We start from the raw sequence: 16,531 nt of genomic DNA on the forward strand, positions 1-16,531 counted from the left end.
TTCCGGACCCCCGCTGGACTTTTGGCAAGTCTTGTGGGGGTCAGGAGGCCCCCCCAAGCTAGCCAAAAGTCTCTGGGGGTCCAGCGGGCGTCCGGGAGCGATCTCCTGCCGCGAATCATTTTCCGTACGGATAATGGCGCCGGCCATACGCGTATGGCCGGCGCCATTTTCCATACGGAAAATGGCGCCGGCAGGAGATCGACTGCAGGAGGTCGTTCAGCGGAGGTCCGGAACCCTCGCTGAACGACCTCCTGCAGTCGATCTCCTGCCGGCGCCATTTTCCGTACGGAAAATGGCGCCGGCCATACGCGTATGGCCGGTGCCATTATCCGTACGGAAAACGATTTGCGGCAGGAGATCGCTCCCGGACGCCCGCTGTACCCCCAGAGACTTTTGGCCAGCTTGGGGGGGCCTCCTGACCCCCACAAGACTTGCCAAAAGTCCAGCGGGGGTCCGGAAGCGACCTCCTGCGGTCGAATCGTGTTGGTTTATGGTCGCCGCCATTTTGCGGCGGCCATTTTGCAAAATGGTGCCGGCTGAATACAACACGCTTCAACAGCAGGAGCTCGTTTCGGACCGCCGCTGGACCCCAGGGTACTTTAATGCATTTGGGGGGGGGGTTCGGGAGGGGGGGGATTTAATTTAAAGGGTTGGGGGTGGGATTTAGTGGGATTTAGTGTGCCGGTTTTCCTGCCCTCCCCCTTCCCCTGATTTAGCTATGGACCGCCGCTGGATCCCAGGGTAATTTAAGGCAGTTGGGGGTGGGGAATTTAATTTAAAGGGTCGGGGGTGGGTTTTAGGGGGTTTTAGTGTGCCGGTTCACGATTTTAACGATTTTTCACGATATTCTAAACACCCAAACGGCAACGATACGATTCCCTCCCCCTCCCAGCCGAAATTGATCGTTAAGACGATCGAGGACATGATTCACATCTCTACTACACGCATATCCAGCATAGCTCCCTGCTTCAATGGCAGGGGAGAAGAAAAACAACCAATAAGGGCTGAATAACATAGTCTGGGTAAAACAAATAAGCATGGGTGTAGCTTGCTTATTGTGGCGGTTACTTCCCCTACTACCCCCTAACTAATCAAGCTTGATATTTCACTTGGATGCACCTCCATCACTACTCTCTACATTAATGGTGGGGGTGGAAGGGAAATAGAACCAAAGAGCTAAGAGAAACAGATAAGTATGAGAAAAAATGTGTGACGCTTGCTGGGCAGACTGGATGGGCCGTTTGGTCTTCTTCTGCCATCATTTCTATGTTTCTATGTTTCTATATTTATCATTTGACCAACACATTTACGATGATATACTCCCACATTCCAGTTCTTAAATACTCAAACTTCACCACCAATATAAGGATAACAAGGAATATCAATTCATATTACAAAACCCTCATTCCAATAATGACGTCACCCCTCACTCAAATTATAGGTTTAATGACGTTCTCTATCCTGCTACTGAACACACAATCGCTCCTAAAAAAGGTTACTCTATTAGATGACATACTCAACGATGAGTCACCTGACATATGCGCAATTATGGAGACCTGGATCAAGAGCACTGACGTCGCCGTAATAAATTAACTTCCATCAGACGTATATGATTTGTTCTCCATTCCGAGACCTAAAAAAAAAGGAGGGGGACTTCTCCTGGCAGCAAAAAAGAAGTTCAACCTCTCCCTGCAACACACCACCCCGCCTCATATGATAGAAATAGGTCTCTTTAAATCTAAAAGCCTGCAAATTTGCTTAATTTATGCACCCCCTGGCATACTGGAAAAAAAATCCTTCAACACTTACGGAATACATTACAAAACACATTGACATCAACATTCCAGCCATCATACTTGGAGATCTAAACCTCCATTTTGACCGGTCCCCCCTCACACCTGCATGTGAAGCCACACTTGCTACCCTTAACGCCATCGGATTTAAACAAATTATCTCAGGCCCAACACACAAGGCTGGCCATACACTGGACGTTATTTTTACGAACTCTCTCGTACAACCTGACCACCCCCAATGCACACCTATACCATGGTCAGACCACTACCGAGTAGTCACGCACTGCTCCATTAACTGTAACCCCCAAGCAACACACTCAAAGAAAAGAACCATTGAATTCAGAAAAAAATGCCAAACAGACGATATTATCGAAGCTATAACAGAAGATCTCCATAAATTAGACCTCTCTGATGCCAATACTGCTTGTATCTCTTGGCATCAACTCACCAGCTGCATTACTAATCGACTCTGTCCTCTACTAACGAAAGAAATCAGCACTGATAAAAAAGATAAAAAACCATGGTACAACACGGATCTTAGAATTATGAATCGTGAACTCCGTAAACTGGAAAAGAGATGGCGTAGAAATCAAGATCCAACACATCTACAAAAATTCAAATCCCTGCTCCATAAGTATCATAAAACAACAGATGAAGCCAAGAAAAACTACTACACAGCAAAAATTCATCAGTACCAGTTCAACCCGCGTGCATTATTCCAATATGTTGCTAACATTATTACCCCACCATCAAACAGCAAACCAGAAAATGACAATAAAAATAAATGTGAGAAGCTAGCTACCTATTTTTATGACAAGGTTTCTAATATTATGGCACGCTTTACTTCACATTCTCTACCGGTATCCCTTCCACCCACAAGCACCATGATCACCCCACCCTCACTCGCTAATTTTGAAAACACGACTGCTTCAGAAATTGAAGCAATTCTAAAAAAGATAAAACCTGCTTTGCACCCCTTGGATATCATGCCTACAAAAACACTCCTCTCCATCCCTACTAGGATTGCACCTCCCATCTCCAACATCATCAACAAATTGATATTGACTGGTGTTTTTCCTACGCAACTCAAGCATGCAATAATAAAGCCTACTCTCAAAAAACCAGACCTGGATCCATCTGAACCTGCAAATTATTGTCCTGTCTCGAACCTCCCATTGTTGTCAAAAATCATAGAAAAAGTAATCAACAAACAACTCACTGACTATCTGGACGATAACCGATTACTATTCCTGTCACAATATGGTTTCCGTAAGAACCATAGTACTGAAACGCTGCTAGTATCCCTTTCAGACGCTATTCTAAAAACACTAGATTCTGGTCATTCATACCTTCTTTCCCTACTTGATATTTCTTCGGCATTTGACACGGTCAATCATAATATACTCCTAGCCCTCCTCTCCCAAATCGGCATCACTGGCACCGCTTTATACTGGATTCAATCTTTCCTGAAAGACAGGACATACAATGTCAAGTTGAGATCCCAAATATCTAAACCCAGAAATCTTCTACAAGGTGTACCACAAGGCTCTTCGCTTTCATCAACTCTGTTCAACATTTACTTATCTCCGCTCTGTCGACTCCTAGCAAAACTGAATCTCCGTCACTTCATATATGCTGATGACATTCAGATTCTCATCCCTATTAATGATTCCCTCTCTAATGCACTGAAAACCTGGGAATCAGCCCTGGCTGAAATAAAAAAGCTTCTCACAGAAAACTTCCTAGTAATAAACACTTCCAAAACCGAACTCATCCTCATCACGCCACACAATAATATCTCCTCCAACACCTCCCATCTCTCAACTTCAGTCCTTCCCCAACTACAGCAAGTCCGCAGTCTTGGCGTCATAATTGACAACCATTTTTCATTAAAGAAATTCATCTCAGCCACAATAAAAAATGTTTTTTTCAAACTTCACACGCTAAAAAGAATTAAACCTCTACTACATCCACAAGATTTCTGGACAGTGTTGCAAGCTACCATACTACCAAAAATTGACTACTGTAACACTTTACTTTTAGGTCTCCCTAAAAACTCAATTCAACCTTTACAGATGTTACAGAATGCTGCAGCTCGATTAATCACCAATACCCGCCACCATGATCACATTACACCAGCTCTCATGTTCTTGCATTGGCTTCCAGTAGCATCTAGGATTATCATTAAAGTACTCTCCCTTATTCATAAGTCGGTCCATAACCAAGAGATGCAATGGTTCTCGGAGCAGTTTGTTTTCCACACCTCTAAGAGACCAATAAGAAATATCCATCAAGCTAAATTTGCAGCTGTGCCAATTAAACATATCAAACACGTTACCACAAGAGACCGCGCTTTCTCCATAGCGGGAATTAACTTATGGAACAAGATGCCCACTGACCTGCGTCTGGAACCCTGCCATAAGAAATTCAAACAAGGCCTCAAAACGTGGTTATTTGAATTAGCGTTCACACAATGATATCCAATTAAACGGAAATGCCATTAATTTGCTACCCCCATTAACTCCCTTCTCCACGTCCCTACTACCCTTTATCTTTCCCCAAAATTATTGCTCTCCCTTACGCCCGCTCTATCCCTGATTATGATACTTCGATTGGTTTTAAATAATAGAATTCCCTTTGTTCAATATAGAACTTGTTTTCCCTCTTAGCTCCGTTATTGTATTATATGCTCTATGGTTTTGGTGTTGGTTCGTAAATGATTTTTAGTTACTTCAAATTCATTCTTGTATGTTAAACATTCTACTAATTGTTGGTTTACGGTCTGTACAGCCTGTTTTCCGTCAATCCTGTTATTTGTAATTAATACTAATTAATACTAATTAATACTGTTATTTGTAAAGCCTGTTGCTAATTTATTGTTAATTGTAAACCGTGGTGATGTATATTCTAACGTACTGCGGTATATAAAAATCTCTAAATAAATAAATAAATAAATTTAAGATGATTTTATTTTCAAGGGATTTAGAAGCTTAATTGTCCCCTTTGAAAGAGAGTGGGGTTGAGTGTCTAAACGTAGGTTTTAATTTTACTAGGCACCTAAATTTAGGTGACTAAAAATTGAGAGGCTATATGGGTAAATTTAAGGTTGAAAAAAAATATGTTAGGTATTTAGCACTGATTTTCAGCACAAGTCATCTAACTTAGGGCCAGATTTACAAAGGCTTTTTTCCCATTGTGTCCACAGGAAAAATACTTAGTAAATCAGAACCATAAGTCTGCAAATCCAGGCAAATAAATTTCAGGCCTAAATTTTAGGGTCTCTGTTTTAGGGCCCGAAAATAAGTTGACTTCTCTGCTGAAAACTTAGGCACCTAAGTTCAAAAGCAAATAAGTGCCTAACTTAACCGTATAACTTTGGTTCCTAAATTAAGAGCTCAACTTTTATTGAATATCAGCCTCTTTATGTACTGCAGTTGTCTTTTATATACGTATAATCCTTTTTAACAAACAATTATTTTTTAGTATACTGTTGAATCTCAAATTCAGCTCCATGGACTTGATGTGGAGAAAAGTATGCTTCTAATATACCCAAGAGAGGTTAGTAAACAACTGAAATATTATTTGTGTCTTACAACTGATAACTAGTATTTGCTTTTAATGCCTCTATCTTTTCTTGTTCTTTTTCATCCAATGTCTAATGAACTATAAAAATTAGGCTAGGTTTGTTGTTAAATAATGCCATTGTACAATGTACAGTCACCTTTTCATTGTGTCTCTCTAGAACTGGGTTAGGCAACTCTAGTTCTGAAGTGGCAGAAACAGGTCTGTATTTCAGAAAATTCTCTATGAATATGCATAAGATATATTTGCATACAATGGAGGCAGTGAATACAAATATACATCATGCATATTCATGGTGGATATCTTGAAAACCATACCTGATTGCAGTACTCTAGAATCAGCGTTGCCTGTCCCTGATCTAGGAAGAATGTACTTGGATCAGTGCACTTCAATGGAAGATTAAAATATCATTTTACTTTTCTGACCTAATCTCCCTTTTACAAACTTTCAAAAGTTGGCATGCATGCTAAACATTTTATTGAGTAAGATTATTAAATGTGGCTTATGAGGACCAAAAAGTTAATTACATCATATATTTTTGTATTAACGGCATGCATGCACTGATCATTGCTTTTCCTCAGTATACCATTAATAGCAGGCACAAAAAGGCATTACAACACTGATTAAATTCATAGCCATCAGCATACTTCTTTCTTTCATCGCTAATCTTGGTGAAACCTTTCAAATAGAACATACTGTGCCTTGCTACCCTGGTTTTTAGTATGATTTTAAAAGGATAGTTGACACTTACAAATCCATAATTCTGTTTGATTAAAAACACTGGGGTGAATTTTCAAAGACATACGTGAGTAAAAATTAGCATATAAGCACATAAATAGCATCTTTCCATGTACATGCTATTTTATAAACCTTAAACATAAACTCGTATTTTTGCTATTGCATGCACAGATGCATGAGTAAAAAGGGGGTGATATAGGGGTAGAGCCAATAATTACACCCATAAATTGATATGTAAAAAAAGTACATAGATTTGCTAATTTACTAGTATAATTTTATACTTGCTATTTATCTTGCACAAGTGATATTAAAAGTGTATTAGCTAGGTGGGAGGTCTAGGTATACTGGGAGGTGTTCAGGCTGAAGAGCAAGGAGGCTTAATGACCTGGAGAAGGAGGGGTAAACTGGTGGAGTAATTGGTAAAACTAGTAATTTCACTTACATACACATGTTGTAAAATATACACACATATATATTTTTAAATAGGTAGGAAAAGTATGCCCATTCAATGCATTGAGATACTCGCTTTCAATGCATTGCATGGATTCTTGCAAAGCATACATAAACACGTGTGATAAAGATATGCATATTTTATGGTATTCACGGTTTATAAAAGATTGTGGTAAAACTTCACATGGCCATATACTGTATATGTGTGTATGCCACCCTGTGTTTAACTCATTGTGTTATCTTTATTTCTTACCCTGAAACTTTGCAAAGTACATATATAAAACTGATTACCTCTGGCATCCAAACTTCCAGTCTGCTTATAAGGGTAATAAAAAAACACACCAAAATTTATGATAGATGCACAAAGTTTGTGAGAAAAATGCTGGCTAGATACAATTCAGAAAATCGTACTATCAGTGCTTTGGAGTTTCAAGTTAATTTTGAGTTTTTACCACCTAATTGATCTCTAGGTAGTTGTGTATTTTATGTGAAACCTTACTGCAAAGAGGTGAAAAACAATATTTTCTATAAAGAATCAAAAACAATACTTATGTCAAAATATTATCCTTTATCATTGCTTTATACTTTAATGTGAAACTTTCTCTTTTTGTAATCCAAATATAAAGGATCCCTAATAGTTTCCTAAGGAATATGAATTTGTCTGGGAAATGAGGTTTTAAAAAAACTGATGAAATTGTTTGGTTATAATGAGCTTCTCTAGAGACAAGAAAAAAGAAATTTAGTACAAGAATAACAGAGAAACTATAGCTGATAAGATTATTAGGCCTATCTAGTCTGTGTATGTTATTCTACCTGCTGGAATATTGCAGGCCATATCTGATCTCTGGCTTTATCCTTACTTTTCCTCTGTGAAGAATCTTATCCTGCTTGGTGGTCATTAGTCTTTCATCTCCCATCATACATTGCTCCTCCTGGATTTTTGCACCTAGGAACAGTAAATTTAAAACAAATATGTGCACGCCCACATGTGCTTGAATTTTATATCATTCAAGTATGCCTGCGTTATATAAAATACACCTAGTGTACATATGTGTGCTCCTAATGTTAAGCAGTTACATGAGGAAACATTATTTGCGTATTTTCCTTAGGACTTATCAGCTTTTATAGATGCAAGTCAGCACATTTTATAACATGCATGCATGAAAGAAGTTACAAGTTTTACCAATTAGTCCACCAGTTTTCCCAGTCTATCTCTAGGTCATCAAGACTCCTCTAGTTCTTCAGCCTGCCCAGTTTACCCAGACCCTCAGCCAGTTTTTGGCTATAAAAATATCTGATTTACATCTGATAATTAGTAGAAGTAAATATGCACAAGTAACTGCATTTGTAGATTATAAACTCATGATGTATGCTCGTAAATGTTGGCCCTGCCAGGAATACCCTTGACCTGCCCAAAATCCACTCCATTTTTAACAAAAGCAAAGTTATTTGTACATCTGCAATTTTGAATGTGCACTTCTCTTTTAAAATTCACCTTTAAATACATAACTTCACATGTTTGTATTAAATCTTAATTCTTCTCCCATCCCAAGACTTTACTAAAACTCTCCTCTAGAGAAGCAATCTTGCTGCATGTCTTACTGACCACAAAAAGGCATATTTTTCTTGCTAGTTCTTTGCATATTGCCTGTGAAAACTTGGAAAGAACAGACCTAGAACTGATCCCTGTGGCTTCCCACTGCTCAACCACTCCCCTCAATGTAAACTTTGTTTCTCCCCACCCTCTTTTGTCTGTTGCTCAACCCGTTTTATAATTCAGTCTACCATTTTAGAATCTTCTCTGAAGATTGTCCAGCTTATTTGTGAATTTTGTGTATAATGATTTCAAAGCCCTTAATGTAATTTAAGTATGCCACATCAAGTACTTTTCCTGATATTCTTCCATAATTATTCAATCAAAAAAATCAGATTTGTTTGCTATCTGTAGTAAATTCATACTGCCTAAAATTATGTGTATCTCTGAATTTGTGGCATCCTCTGTGACTCGCAGGATAGTCACACCTGAAACTTGGGCTAAGAAACACAGTTTTAGATCATCTATACACTAGAACCGCCACCAGCACGTTTTTGTGCCAGTCAATCTTTTCAAGGATTGCCCAGTCAGTGTACATGGTAGCAGCACATTGAAATTATGTGAATTTCCAACATTTTGATTAGTTTTTGGTTCTTGAATATTGCAGCCCTCCATCCACATGTTGTATACCCTAGAATCACTGGTGGCACATTTTTGTGCCAGTGAATGGTTTTCTTTCTCCTCGTCCTGATTCATCTTGCAAGGTGCTTTGTCTTCTATCTCAATCTGACAGTAACATTTGTGATTCCCAAAATCAGTGCAAAATCATTCAAAATCCAGTTTCACCTGCTGTGAGATTGCATCGTTCACTGCTGCCTGGTGTTTAGGGTTTAGAAAAAAAAATGGGAGGCTGCCGGTGAGAGACATTTCACTTTCTTTCCTAGCGCAGAGGAAAAACAAAGCTTGTACCTTCTTTGAATTTGTGCTGAGGGAAACGCTGGTTCCTGACATCAGAGGGAGGTGTCTGAAGATCAGCATAAAGCTGTACTCCTCCAGCGTTTCTCTGGAGGCTGCCGGTGAGAGACATTTCACTTTCTTTCCTAGTGCAGAGGAAAAACAAAGCTTTTACCTTCTTTGAATTTGTGCTGGGGGAAACGCTGGTTCCTGACGTCAGAGGGAGGTGCCTGAAGATCAGCATAAAGCTGCACTCCTCCAGCATTTCTCTGGAGGCTGCCGGTGAGAAATATTTCACTTTTTTTTTTCCTAGTGCAGAGGAAAAACAAAGCTTGTACCTTCTTTGAATTTGTGCCGGTGGAAACACTGGTTCCTGACGTCGGAGGGAAGCGCTGGAATTGGCTGAATTTGCTGGTTATGCTGCTTATATAATTTCTTGTGAAGTCTCCCGGGTTATAGGAATAGCCTACCTAGTAGTCAAAATACTGGAATCCCTGGAATATGCCTGCAAAGAGAAAGGGGAAGATTAGGGTGTTTCCCTCGGCACCTATTCCGTCCAACCTAACTCAACTTGAAATTAATAAATTCTTGACACAATTGGAAAATAAGGGAGCTGAGGAATCTGTTGGAGCCACACAGAATGGAGACTTGTGTGGCCCCCAAGAAGAAGCGTCCCTCAGCCCAGATAGTCGCCCACCTCCAGTACAACGCAGTACGGACGATGAAACGATCCTGCCGCTACCCCAAGAAGGGGAGTCTGCAGCAGGACAGGAGGGAACATCTGTCCGTAAAGAAAACGAACTCCTGCAAATTCCACCTTTGTCTGGAAAGGTAACGCTTGAAGCGATATGGCAAGCAGTTAACAACTTAAGTACAGCTGTGGCTAGATTGGAAGGAAAGATTGATTGTGTGTCCTCAGATTTTCAAGGAAAATTAGTGACTGTCCAAAATCAAAGTAATGAATTATTACATAGAGTAAACGAGAATGTAAAAGATATACAATGTTTGCAGAAAGTTAATGTTTGTCTAATTAAAGATCAGATGGCTAGTGCAAGGTGCTTGGAGATGTTAGAGAACCGTGCACGACAACTAAATGTAAGGATAACTAATTTTCCTCAGGTCCTAGGGGAAATTCCATTTATTTCTCTAAAAAAGTATTTTAGAAAAATATTATCAATTTCTGAGGAAGAAATTCCTCCAATTAATACATGCTATTTCCTAACACAGAGACCCCCAGTACCTGTAGATCTTACCAATTTCTTAGAAGATTCAAATTTAGATGTCTTGCATAGGAATACACTGATTGTATCACTTATAACAACTAAAGATATAAACAGTATAATGAAAACATATTTTAAGAAATTTCCTACAAGCTTTCATGGCCAAGTAGTAAAATTGTATCCGGATCTAGCGCCAATCACTAGAACCAGGCGAAGAGAATTTCTAGCCTTACGGCAACAGATTATTTCACTGGGATTTACATTCTTTTTATGGTATCCTTGTAGCTGTGAAGTAAAGAAGGGAGAACATGCATATGTATTCTTTCAGATAGATCAGATTCAACAATTCATAGAGGCCCAACAATCTATGGTTTCAGCAGTAGTACCTATAGCAGAGTCATCTCCTTCAAATGTAATACCAAATAGTGAGTAACTTAACAGGGCATATGTATGTAAGTAGTCCAATTGACTATTTATTTATTTATTTATTTAGCATTTTTTATATACCGAGGTATAGCAGAGTTGCCTTCACTCCGGTTTACATACAGAAACAATATGTTACATAGAGGTTATGGTTTACTTATTATTATATTTTCAGATAAATATCTCCATATGTTACTTTAGTTCCTAAATCAGCCTCTTTGTTTTGACCTAATGAAAGTTGATATTTTGTTTTAGGAGTTCAGATGCACAATTTAAGATGGATTTCTTAATTGAAATTACTTTTGAGAATTATCGATGTATTTGTTATGATCTGAATTGTTTGTTTTCCTGTATATGTGAAATGAAAATAACATAAATAAAGAATTAAAAAAAAATTAAGAAAAAAACAGAAGGGGATGGTAGGCTACAATTTTCAAAAATCAAAGGTTGACATGTAATATTATTATTAGTAGTAATGACATGCAAGATCCATAGTTCACTTTCCCAGGGCAGCAGATACAGTGTCAGGTTTTCATATATAATGACAGGAATTGTAAGATAGGAATATTTTATCTGTAATATGCTATATATGTAAGCCCAGCTTGAATTACATAAAACATACATACAATACTGACAGTCATAAATAATTAAATGTCAAGGAGCTGCAACCTGCTATGATCATGTACTCCATTTACAATACTCAATTGAATAACAATGCACCTGTGGAAGTTCTAGTGAAACTAAACTTTGATGTGAAAAATGTCATCAAATATCTGTAAAAACAGCAGTTAAAAAGTGAGAAATATTTTATTTGTATTAAAGTCTGAAGCATAGTTGCATATTTTCATGCATAGCTGTTCTAAGGTTTTAGCCACTCCTGTGATCTGTAGTACATTTTCAGATTTTACTTTGAAATAAATAGACAAACTGCAGAATTCTTGTATTTACTGATTATAGAGCATCAATTCATACATAAAAATCATTCAATTACAGAGACTAAAACATAGTTGTATATTTCTGTGCCAGTAGCTGTTCTAGGGTGTTAGAAATCTTGGCAGATTTTAGTAGATTCCTAGATTGTACTTTGAAATAAATGGAAAAAATGCAGAATTCCTGTCTTCACTTATTATAGAGCATCAATTCATACACCAAAATAATTTGTTTTCTTTCAATTATAGAGCCTACAACATAATTGCATATTTTTGTGCTGGTGGTTGTTCTAGGATGTTAGCCAATCCTGGCAATTTGTAGAACATTTTATAGATTTTATTTTGAAATAAATTTACAAAATTTAGAATTCTTGTCATTATTTATTATAGAGCAGCAATTTGTACACCAAAAAAGTTGTTTTCTTTCAATTTTCAGAGCCTGAAAACATACTGGCATAAAAAAATGTGCCAGCAACAGTTCTAGCCAAAAGATAAGTTGGCTGTTCTAGTGATAAATCCCATCTAGTGGAACATTATTAGGGGGGAGGTTATCCTCAAGGCCCTGGGTATTCTATGTGCTGTCATCCAAGTGCATAAAAACCAAAGGGTTGCATGAAGGGTGTGCCAGTATAAATTTTTAAGTAAAACAATTATTCCAAAGGAATCTGATCTGATGCTTACTACATTCTTTCTTGGTAAATCCAAACACCAGAAATAACTAATTAAACCAGTAACAGGGAAGTCCTCCCTCACTAAGGTTCCAGCTCTTCTCTCTGACACTGCTTCATCTAATTTAGAGTTCTCTCTGTATGGTACCTGAATGTTACTAATGCGCTGATCCTCTCCGCTCCCCTGTTTCTCTGTTGTACTGGATGTGTATCTGTGGTCCTCTCTCCTCTATGTACCAGATAGCTAACTGTTCTGGATAAATACTTTGTGGGTGCCACCCCTTTGCCTCTGTTTTCTCTGCCTCTGCTGGATACTGAATGGGTATTCTCTCCTTCACAACCATTTTGTCATGTGGTCATAAGAACATAAGATCCTGTCATACTGGGTCAGACCAAGGGTTCATGAAGCCCAGCATCCTGTTTCCAACAGTGGCCAATCCAGGCCATAAGAACCTGGCAAGTACCCAAAAAATAAGTCTATTCCATGCTACTGTTGCTAGTAATAGCAGTGGCTATTTTCTAAGTCAACTTGATTAATAGCAGGTAATGGAATTCTCCTCTAAGAACTTATCCAATCCTTTTTTAAACACAACTATACTAACTGCACTAACTACATCCTCTGGCAACAAATTCTAGAGTTTAATTGTGTGTTGAGTGAAAAAGAACTTTCTCCGATTAGTTTTAAATGTGCCACATGATAACTTCATGGAGTGCCCCCTAGTCTTTCTATTATCCAAAAGAGTAAATAACTGATTCACATTAACCTATTCTAGACCTCTCATGATTTTAAACACCTCTATCATATCCCCTCTCAGCCGTCTCTTCTCCAAGCTGAAAAGTCCTAACCTATTTAGTCTTTCCTCATAGGGGAGCTGTTCCATTCCCTTTATCATTTTGGTCGCCCTTCTCTTTACCTTCTCCATTGCAACTATATCGTTTTTGAGATGCAGTGACCATAATTGTACACAGTATTCAAGGTGCGGTCTCACCATGCAGCGATACAGAGGCATTATGACATCTGCATTATGACATCTGCATTTGACACCATCAGCCACAAAACTCTCTTAAAATTACTCGAGGACATCGGCATAACTGGCATAACTGGCACAGCCCTTCTTTGGCTTAAATCCTACCCTGAAAACAGACACTACAAGGTCAAGCTAGGTAACAACAAATCTGATCCTATCAACATCACCTGCAGTGTCCCCCAAGGCTCCTCACTATCCTCTACCCTCTTCAACGTCTACATGTTACTACTCTACAAACTACTAACTAACCTAGGCATCACCCACTACATCCATGCGGACGATGTCCAAATTATCATCCCTTTTTCTGACTCCGTACACTTGGCCCTAAAGACTTGGGACACTTGCCTCACCTCCATCAACCATCTCCACACCAACATGAAACTGGTGCTTAACCCGGGCAAAACAGAACTCCATGTCATTTCCCTGAACAACCACACATACTCCATCTCCCCTCCCCCCCCCCAAACCCTTCTCCCTACATGCACGCAACCTAAGCGCTATGATTGTCAATCAATTGAGCTTAAAACCATTCATTAAAACCATCTTAAGATTGCTATTTCAAACTTCAGGTACTAAAGAAAATGAGACCTCTCCTTCACCTCTCTGATTTTCGAACTGTTCTTCAAACCATCATATTCTCCAAATTTGACTATTGTAACTCCCTCCTCCTTGGCCTCCCTACCTCATCCATCAAACCCCTCCAACTGCTTCAGAATGCCACTGCTAGAATTCTCATTAATACATGCAAAAAGGACCATATTACTCCCATTCTGAGAGACCTCCACTGGCTCCCTGTCGCCTCGTGAATTCAATACAAAAGCCTAACTCTCATCCACAAGACTCTATTCAATGAAAATATACAATGGCTACATGATTCTATTTGCTTTCATAAATCTGACAGACCCACCAGATCAGCTTACCAAGGAATCTTATACATACCCTCTCCCAAACTCACACATCTCTCCTCCACAAGGGTCAAGTATTCTCAATAGCTGGTCCCCCATTGTTGAACAGAATGCCCCCCGACCTCTGCATAGAGCCTTGTATACAGAAATTTAAAAAAAAATTAAAAACATGGCTCTTTAAACAAGCCTTTGACTAACACCACCCTCCCTTTTCCCCCTGCGAATCCATCTGTATTCCATTTACTACCTCCTTCCTTGATTTTCTGTCTTTTTGTTATTCTTGTACATGTTATTCTTACCTGTCCTCCTCCCGACTGGAAAGAATTTAATTGAACTAGCTTACATCTCTGGCCCCCCTCCCACGTCCTGTCTATACTCCTGAACCTAATTTCCTATCTGATTTAATTTATCTTGCCTGATTTATTCCTATCTGTTTTAATTTATCTGTCTGATTTATTCACCTTTTCCGATGCAACCTCTATACGCTATCTCTGATGCTATCTCTACACCCTTTTACCTCTCCTGATGCTACCTCTATACACATTCTCTGACAATATCTCCATATGCTTCCAACCGTTCCATGGCACGTTTATTCCTCATAATAATAAGCTCAATTTTCTTGGTAAACCATAGAGTTGTACATAGTTCTTAAGTTGATTAACTTAAATACTTCTTACTTATACTATACTTATATGATGTCAATTTGCTCCATGTAACTGTTACACATCATACTATAATCACTATGTTATTTGTAAATTGATATGATGATTGTATCTGTTATGTTCCATTCTAATTAAACTTTTTTCTTTGTAAACCAATATGATGTGCAAACGACAATTGGTATATAAAAACCTTTAAATAAATAAATACATACATACATAAATAAATACATTTTCTGTTTTATTCACATTCCCTTTCTAATAATTCCCAACATTCTGTTTGCTTTTTTGACTGCCGCAGCACACTCATTTAGTCTTCCAGCCAAAGGAATCAGATGAGGAATAAGTTCCCAAATAAAAAGGGAGAAAGCAAAAGTGGAAAAACTTCCTTTCAACTGAAGTTTCAAAATTAAGATTCTTTTCTAACCTCAAAGGGTAAATCAATAAAAAAATATTTCTAATCTACAAATCCCTGCACCACTGAATTGGGTTTAGGATTTCTTCTGAAAAAAGGGAACTGAAAAGAAACATTCCTCTCCCTCAGACTTTCAACACAAAACTTCACAACTCCTCTAGGGTCATCTGTCTAATATAGACTTAGAGGTGAATTTTAAAAGAGATACATGTGCCAAAATTGGGTGATGGGCACACATCTAGCACATGCACATGTCCACCAGCTTTTTATAAAGTTTAGGGATGCATGCACATATGCCAATGTGCAAGCATCTTGCATTGGTGAAAATATGGACTTGCTATGCGTGTGGTGTAGTCAGGGCATGGGCATTCTGTGGCATAGCAAAGAGATGTGCATGCAAATATCTGTGACCTGGGAGCGCGCTCTGATCCAGTACTGCTATGGAGGAGGTCAAGTTAAAAAAACAGTTATTCCTCAGGGGTTTAAGGTTTCTGGGGTAACTGGGAGAGTGAAGGCTAAAGAACCGGTTTGTGTGTGTGTGTGTGTGTGGGGGGGGGGGGGTGTATAGAGGACCTAGGTCTAGATTAGGGGAACTGATGGATTAACTTGTGAAACTAGTCATGACATGGACTCATGCCTGCTATAAAATTCTGTTTGTTGCCTGACTTTCTAACTACCTGTTTAAAACAAAACACACAAACTTCTGTTTGTTCCCTGACTTTCTGACTACCTATTTAAAACAAAACACACAAGCCAGTTTGTTGCCTATCTGACTACTTATTTATAATAAAACACACAAACTTCTGTTTGTCGCCTGAATTTCTGACTACCTATTTAAAATAAAGTACACAAACTTGTTTGTTGCCTGACTTTCTGACTACCTCTCCTCTCACTCTCAGTGCTCCCACTGAGAGGGGAGGAGTCTTTCTCTCATTCTCTCTCTCTCTTTTGCTCTCTCTCTGTAATAAAATCCTTTTCTTAATCAGCACATGAAGCGAAAAATGGCATAGGCGTTATAAATCTTTGAAGCCTAGTGAAAATTCTCTCTGCGATGAGGGAGCAGGGAAATTAGCCTAACCATGCTCCCTTTTTTATTGCAGGAGCTGTTTCCACTATATTTATAGCATTTTGATACATGTAGAGGTTAGTCGGTTAACTTAACTGGATAAGTCCAAATATTGGCACTTATCCAGTTAAAGTAATGAAATAAGCAGCCATTCCTCTATCCACCCA

The 16,531-nt window shown here is 38.7% G+C and overlaps 1 protein-coding gene across 3 annotated transcripts in view; it reads left to right on the forward strand.

The window, feature by feature from the left end:
* Nucleotides 1–16,531, forward strand: part of KYNU (kynureninase) — a 227,840-nt gene that overhangs the window by 89,162 nt on the left and 122,147 nt on the right. For all 3 annotated transcript variants that reach the window (XM_029605405.1, XM_029605408.1, XM_029605407.1), the window contains exon 8: nucleotides 5,277–5,351. In XM_029605405.1, the coding sequence (XP_029461265.1) occupies nucleotides 5,277–5,351 (75 nt within the window). The remainder of the gene's footprint in view (nucleotides 1–5,276; nucleotides 5,352–16,531) is intronic.

Source organism: Rhinatrema bivittatum, chromosome 6, assembly GCF_901001135.1.
Source record: "Rhinatrema bivittatum chromosome 6, aRhiBiv1.1, whole genome shotgun sequence".
Taxonomy (NCBI): Eukaryota; Metazoa; Chordata; class Amphibia; order Gymnophiona; family Rhinatrematidae; genus Rhinatrema; species Rhinatrema bivittatum.